The 8,136-nt window shown below is 43.0% G+C and overlaps 1 protein-coding gene and 1 pseudogene across 1 annotated transcript in view; both read left to right on the forward strand.

The window, feature by feature from the left end:
• The window catches only part of Ankmy2 (ankyrin repeat and MYND domain containing 2), a 47,013-nt gene that overhangs the window by 12,892 nt on the left and 25,985 nt on the right, over positions 1-8,136 (forward strand). Inside the window, exons 3-4 of the mRNA XM_021202047.1 lie at positions 999-1,137; positions 6,805-6,903. Coding sequence (XP_021057706.1) covers positions 999-1,137; positions 6,805-6,903 — 238 coding nt within the window. The remainder of the gene's footprint in view (positions 1-998; positions 1,138-6,804; positions 6,904-8,136) is intronic.
• LOC110324456 lies at positions 2,577-3,751 on the forward strand (annotated as a pseudogene).

Below are 8,136 nucleotides of genomic sequence, written 5' to 3' on the forward strand. Positions count from 1 at the left end.
GAGAGAGAGAGAGAGAGAGAGAGAGAGAGAGAGAGAGAGAGAGAGCGCAAGAGAGCGTGTGTTGGACCTCCTGGATCTAGAGTCATAATAGTTTTGAGTATCTGATGTGTGCTCAGGTCCCCTTGAATGGCAGCAAGCCAATCTTAACCTCTGAGCCATCTCTTTATGCCCTCTAAAATATTTTAAAATCTTCATCTTATTTGTTTATATCTTATCTTTATCTTATTTGTGTCTATATCTGTATGTGTTGGGGGCACATGTGCTCAAAGAACAGCTTTTTGAAGTTGGTTCTCTCCTACCAAGTGGGTCCTGGTGATCAAACTCAGGAAGCCAGGAGTGGTGGCAAACACTTTCCCCCAGTGAGACCTCTCACTGTCTCCATATTCACACAATGAGTAGCTCTGCAATTGTGTATAATTGCAGTAAATGTACCGCATCTCATTCAGCTTTCCTTTATCTACACGTTCAGATGGTTTCAGAATTCTCTCTCATTTTTGGTTTGATACTTGAAGTTGAACCTAGGGCCTTGCACGTGTTAGGCAAGTACTGTACCATGAAGCTACATTCTAAACCCTTTTTTTTTTTTGCTTTTCATTTTAAGATCAGGTCTCACTATGTTACCTAGCTATGGCTCAGGCAGGCTTTGAATGTGTGGTTCTCATCTTGGCTTCTCATTTTTGTTTTTCTTTTGTTTGCATACCTGTTTGTTCATTTGTGTCTTAAGGAGACAAGTGTGTTGGGGAGATGAGGACCTTAGGTAGTTTAGGTTCTGATCTTTGCGCTACTTGTTTGATGGTCTATGAGGTGAAACATATCTTTCCTGTTTGCTAATCTGTTATAAATGGTTTCTTCCTCTCAGAAGTTGAGGTAAGATCTAAGAGAGGAAATAAATATATTATATAGATTTTTTTTAGAGATGATTTCATTAGTTTATGTTTGTGTGTATACGTCATGAAGATGGAAATGTCCATGATTAATATTTTCCCTTCCTCTTGAAGAATGGAATGACTCCTTTGATGCATGCTGCCTATAAAGGGAAACTTGAGATGTGCAAGCTCCTCCTGCGCCATGGAGCTGATGCGAGTTGCCACCAGCATGAACACGGGTACACGGCCCTCATGTTTGCTGCGCTTTCCGGTAAAGTTTTAGTGTCTATGCTATCAGTGTAATTACCTATACAATCTAAATGTTCATCTAGTTTAAATTCAGCGCATGTCTTACTTTAGGAATTTTTAGAAGTTTAATAGAAATCAGTGGTGAGAATTGACTTTTGAAAAGCTATAACAGCTGGACAGTGGTGGCGTACACTTTTAATCCCAGCCCTGGGGAGGGAGGCAAAGGTAGGTGGGTCTCTGAGTTTGAGGCCAGCCTCGTCTACAGAGCAAGTTCCACAACGCAGAGAAACCCTGTCTTGAAAAACTGAAACAAACAAACAAACAAGCAAATAAATAAAATAAAAAGAATAAGAGCTATAACACCTGAAACAAGTTATGGAGTTAGTGATCTGTTTCTTTTATGTTTTTAGCACGTTTATTGTGGCTTGGAGGGGGGTGCATATTGGCATCTACCATAGCACAGGTCTGCAGGTCGGAGAACAGCATGTGCGAGTCAGCCCCCTCCTTCCACCATGTGGACTGTGGGGATTGAACTCCAGTCCTCAGGCTTGGCAGCAAGCCCTCTGACCCACTTAACCATCTTGCCAGCCCAGGGACCTGTTCCTTTAGTGACTTCAAGTCAGTTGGTTCTCTAAGCATTTCTTCTTTCAAAGTAGCTTCTTTGAGTCTAGATCTTTACATTTTAGTGAAATCCAAACCTTTTTTTGGTCTTTTGACCAAACAGCTGCCAGGAGAGTGCTGGTTATTAGCTTGATGGAGCGAGCATCCATGTGAGCACCCATGCGGGAACTTACTCTTACATGCTTGCAAGCCTGCTTACTGAATAAAATAACTGAAAAATATCATGTAAAATAAAATAGGGTGTAAGTTATTGAGGCTCTCTTCCCCCCATTCCTTTCCCTTTTTTGTTGGTGTTTTTTCAAGACAGGATTTCTCTGGGTAGCCTTGGCTCTCCTGGAACTCACACTCTGTAGACCAGGCTAGCCTGAAATTCACAGAAATCCTGAGAGCTGGGGTTAAAGGTGTGTAATACCCGCCCAACTGTTTGTAGGCCTTTCAGAAAATAGGGATGTTGTATGATAAGCTCTGATTTTAAAGGCACTATATATATATATGTATATATATATATTTACTAAATACATGTATATATAATTTATGTATGTATGTATAATAACTGTGTGGCACAAAACCATTTCTAGGTAGTACATATGATAATGAACCCATAAATAATAAAACGGCAGGGTTGGCAGTCACGAATGTCTACTAGGGACAGTGGAGACATGCAACATTGCTGTTAGTCTGAACAAATAACTGTGGGCAAAGGGGTGCAAAACTGCCGAGCAAGAACACCTCTAACTTGGAGGAGCATCATCAACATCAGTACAGCAGCAGCAGCAGAACCCCTTGCCTCCAAACATACACACACACACACACACACACACACACACACACACACCAATACCTGTTAATGGACACCAGGCCAGTGGTCAGAATGAAGGCTTGACCATGAAACTGAAGAATTTTAGGAAACCAGGAGAGACCTTTGCCCAGCATAGCCATCTCTTTGTGGCCAACCTTCCCCTGATGTCACTGAGGAGGAAATATGGAAAGTTTCTGAGAAATATTGAAAAGCAGGTGACATTTCCATTCATAAGGGTAAAGGCTTGGTTGGTTTTACCCACATGGAAACATGAACCCAAGTGGAATTTCCCAAAGTGGAGCTAGACAATATGCCACTCTGTGGAATCTGCTCTGCTCATCACAGTGCCTCCTATACTGGCTGCAATCTTCCTCAGTATGTGTCCAAAGAATCACTTGAAGAAGTTGTTTCTGTGTTTGGCCAGGAGGGGAGGGCCCTAGTCGTTGTGGATGACCAAGAAAGGCCCTCAGGGAAGTCAGCTGCTCGGAAAGTCTGGACAGAGTCTATGAAGTCTCCTTTAGGCTGTGACTGCGGAGCCAACAGACGTGATGAAGAGGGACTTCCAGAGAAGCTGGTTATGAAACTCCCCAGCAGTTTCACAAGGAGTGAGAGCTGCCTCCCGAATGTGCGCAGCCTCGGTCTGAGTATGAATATACCACGCACTGGAAGACGCTCCCTGAGATGGAGAAGCAGTAGCCGGGTCAAGTGGATCTCTTCATCGAGGAGGCTCGAGAGAAGCTGGAGATGGGGACAGAAGTCCATAAACACCAGTTTATGCTAGTGAGATAGGGCTTGATGAAACGTCAAGAAGAACTTCGGTGAAAAGAGCAGCTGCATAATGCAGAAATGAAGGCAGCTAGAACTCAGGCAGGAGGAGAAGCGCAGACGCTGTGAAAGACATCAGGAGGGATTTAAGTGAACCCTTCCCTGATGCAAAAGAACAAGGGATACGGATGGGCTAAATGGCTGTGGGAGATGCTATGGAGATAAACAGTAGAGGCGCCATTTCCCCTGCTCCCATGGTAGCTGGTACCCCATCTCCTCCAGAACTGGTACTATGATGCCAGATGGAACCCTGGGACTGACCCCACCGACAATTCAACAATTTGGCCAAGCTGATATAATGGAAGGAATTGGAGCAATTGGTGTAACTCCTGCATTCAACTGTCCAGCTCATGGAGCTGAGTTTACTCCAAACAAACGCTGCCAATATTAAGTAAAGTTGCAGGGCCTAGTTTCCCGCAACCCTTAAAAGAAGGGCCCTTTTCAAACTAGCCAGAATTCTACCCTGGGAAAGTGTTCAGGGTTCTTCCCAGTAGGTAGGTCTTCTCGGCCTGTACTCCTGTAGGGAGCCTGTGTAGAGGCAGAGGGCTCGGGAGGGGTGGTGTTTGACAAGACAAAGTCTGTGGTATAGTACTTTATCCATCTGTGTGGTGATTCCTGAAGTGACCCAAGGAACCACAATGAAGTGAACTTGGAGCTCCATTAATCTTCATCATTCTTGGTTTTGGGGTTCTTGTTTATTTTTTCTTTGTCCTTCATGTTTTAATTACTTTTTCATCTTTATTCCCTTTAACCCCAGAGACTTATAGACCACAAAACATAAACATCCTCCAGTGGCCTAGCCTATTCCTCCATTCACTCCCTGGCGAGAGTTCAGACAAGTGTCCACAGAGGTTACAACACACACGCAGTTCTGTTAGAGCTCATATATGACCCCTTTACGTCCTAAGGAAGACCATTTCTCTTAAAGACTTTCATTTTACTGTATCTTTAAAAACATCTTGTGGTAATGACCTGCCTCCATCTTTCTCTTGGATGAGGACCACCCAAGAATGAGTGATCTCTTGTGTCTATGATGTTGCAGATCACAGCGTTTCTTGGTAGGCCTGGTGCAGTCTTGGGCACAGGGTTGCGGTGTTGAAGGTCTGACAGTAGCCCTCAGCCTTACCTCTCTTGAGCAGTTAAGCTGTGCAATTTTTTGTTGCTGTACTACAGCATTTGATTTGTTCCCGATCCTTGCAATTTGAATTTTTTTTCCTGAGAAATGAAGCAGTATTGCTGCATTATCTTAAAGAATACAGTTGGAGCTCCCCTCCCCCCAATAAAAAAGAAAAAAGAAAAAGAAAAAGAAAAGAATGCCTACTACTCTTACAGAGGACTGGGGTTCAGTTCCTGGCACCTATATCATGTGACTCACAACTGCCTGTCACTGAAGCTTCAGGGAATCAATGTCCTTTTGCTTCCATGGGTACCTGCACTCATGTACAGTAAATTAATAATAATAATAATAATAACTCTTTATAAGCAAAGAGGACATCAGTGATTTAATTACATAGATTTTGTTTTTATTATTCTCTCATACAATACATCCTGACCATAGTTTCCCCTTCATCATTCCTTTCAGTCTATCTCCCTTTCCCTCAGACCCACGTTTCCCCCATTCCCTTTCAGAACACAGCAGACTTCCCAGGGATATCGACCAAACACTGCACAAGAAGATACAGTAAGATGAGGCACACACTCTACTGTCAAGGCTCGATGGGCAGCCCAGTAAGAAGTAAAGGGTCCCAAGCCCAGGCAAAAGAGTCACGAGACACCCCCAGTCCCACTGTTTGGAGTCCCACAAGGACACCAAGTTAAACAACCACAATGTGTTGGCAGAGGACCTAGCACAGACCCATGCAGGCTCCATGTTTGCCCCTCCAGTCTCTTATCAGCCCTGCTTAGTTGATTCTATAGGCAATGTTCTTCTGGTGTCCTTGGCCTATCTGGCTCCTACAATCCTTCCTCCATCCCTCCAGTAGGATTCTCTGAGCTCTGCCTAATGTTTGTGTGTGCGTCTCTGCATCTGCTCCCATCCGTTGCCAGAGGAAGCCTTTTCTGAGGATGACTGAGCTAGGCAGTGATCGATGAGTATAGCAGAATAGCATTTATTAGTTATCATTTCATTGACTTTTCTTTCCAATCATATTTGGGTCTATGCTAGGTCTCTGGGCTATCCAGCCTCTGGTTCCTAGCCATCCATCCAGGCAGTGTCCCTCTTGTGGCATGAGTCTCAAGCTGGGCCAGTCATTGGTTGGCCACTTTCACAATTTCTGCACTGCCTTTACCTCAGCGCATCCTTCAGTCAGAACAAATTGTAGCCCCAAGGTTTTGTGGCTGGTATCCCTGTCCCACGACTGAAATCCTGGTTACAGAAAATGTCCAGTTCAGGGTCCATATCCATCATTACTAGGCATCTTCGCCAGGGTCGCCCTTATAGATTCCAGGGAATTTCCACTGTACTAGGTTTTTATATCACCCTCTAAATGGCCCCCATTTACATTGCCATAAATGGAATACTGTATAGATAGAGTTAAAATACAAATAAAAATGAAGAAAAATATTTATTATCTATAAGGAGGTTTTATAAATCAACTGGACAAATACCGTAATAGACAAATGGACAGGGAATAAAAAAAATTAAAGCCAGTTGCTCAATATGTAAAATGTTTTCAGCGTTGATCAAAGAGGTCAAAACTGGAGTCCACATGATTATGTTTGCATTTACTATATTGGCAACAGCTAAAGTGGTAGTGCCTGGGGATTTTGCACTGTTCTGTGGAATGTATTCAGTCTCCTCTTACTGGTTGATTACCTGGCAACCTGCCTTTTAAAATGCACACAACCTTCATCTACATTTTTTAGGTATTGTTCTTTAAAAAAAAAAAATACATGGTTCATTCTTGCAAAAATGAACCAAAATTGCTGCTCACTCAATGGAGATATGAGTAAAATATCTATAATGATTTGGAAAACTGAGAACAAACTAGAGATGTTTACACAGAACTCTGCAGGAAGAGCCCAGAGTTTAATACCCCCGAGGTCTGTAGGTGTGAGAGAAGGAACGAGTCAATGGCGCTCAAAGGAGCACTTCTGTTCATTTTCTCTTGTCTCTGTTTTTGATAATTTGGTATATGTGTTTTGATGTTATACTAAGCATTATCATTATGCAAACATACTATTTCAAGGTTAATAGTGATATGCAATTCCATACCTTGTTTGCATTACCAAATGGATTTTCTTTTAGGAAATTAGATTGACTAAATAGATTTGCTACACTTTATTTTGTTGCACTTTGTTGTGACTGTATTTTCAGAAAAATGAAAAGATATACTTGATAGGAACTTAAAAGTCAGGGAGGGGGCCTGAGAGAGAGGAGAAGGCAGGAAGTTTTGAAAGAGGTTTCGATTGTGCATTTCACTGATTTGGTTCCTGTAACCCTAGGTAATAAAGACATCACTTGGGCCATGCTGGAGGCCGGTGCAGAGACCGATGTTGTGAACTCGGTGGGAAGAACAGCTGCCCAGATGGCAGCCTTTGTGGGTGAGTGTTTACCATAACTTCATGGTGAATTATTCTCAGCTTCCTGTTACGTTGTTTATTTAGTTTGGATTTTTGAAGCAGGTTTTCACTATATAGCTCTGGCTGTCTTGGAACTATGTGGACCAGGCTGGTCTTGAACTCACAGAGATCCACCCACCACTGCCTCTCTAGCGCTGGGATTAAATGCATGTGCCACCACCATGCTTGGCAAAATGTTGGTAGTTCACTCTAACATAGAGAGATCCCTGATGGCTCTCTTGGGAAAAGGAATGGCTAAGTGGAGTTCCCACTCTATGAGAGACAATGTGCCAGGAACATTTCATTGCACTCAACTCTTTGAACTGAGGTGTTTTATTTCTCTAACAGAGGGAGTTTGGTGCCAAGATTGAGACCATGTCTGTAAAGTCAGCAGACTTGAGTTGAAATTCTGGTGGCCACCACCTTGTAGCAAAGTACTTAACAACTTTTGTCTTTCAGCCTCTCTATTGTAGAACAGTTACAGGGCTGTTTTAAGGATTAATAGAAGTGATTGATTGAGCTCTTCATGCGTAGGACTGACCAGATAGTTGTTGTTACTTCTGTGGATAGTCATCAGAACTGCGATGGTGGTGTTGGAAAGGAGTGTCAGATAATAATGCTAAGCTGCTTCATTACCTCCATCAGCTGCAGTCATCACCTTTGCATGCCCACTCAGAGATGTTCTGGCTGCCCCCCCCCCCCAGCTAATGCCCAAAGCGCTATGAAGGGTGTCACCACCGTGGGTGTGAGAGCAGAGCAAGGAATCGAGAGGTGGACATTTCAGTTCAGATCGCTGCAAATTAGGATTATGAAAACAAATCTCATCATCACTTTCATGGGCTTCAGGTTCCTGACTAAGGTACAATGGAGAGGGACTTGGGTGATCCTCAGCTTTGTTGAATCCTACAGCTTCTTATTGTGTCCACAATAAAATGGAAACAGCACAAATAGAAGTTAATTTTTCCCAGTCACAGGACAGGAAATGAAAGAGACTGCTCTTTTATACCCATGCCATGCTATTGTCTTTATGTCTTAACACCACAGCATTACCAACTCTTGAAAACACAGATTGTCTACAATGCCGTGCTATTTTTTATTTATTTATTTGTATTAGATATTTTCTTTATTTACATTTCAAATGTTATCCCTTTTCCTGGTTTCCCCTCCAAAACCCCCTATCCCCTCCCCCTCCCCCTGCTCACCAACCCACCCACT

This window comes from Mus pahari, chromosome 7, assembly GCF_900095145.1.
Source record: "Mus pahari chromosome 7, PAHARI_EIJ_v1.1, whole genome shotgun sequence".
In the NCBI taxonomy this organism is placed as follows: domain Eukaryota; kingdom Metazoa; phylum Chordata; class Mammalia; order Rodentia; family Muridae; genus Mus; species Mus pahari.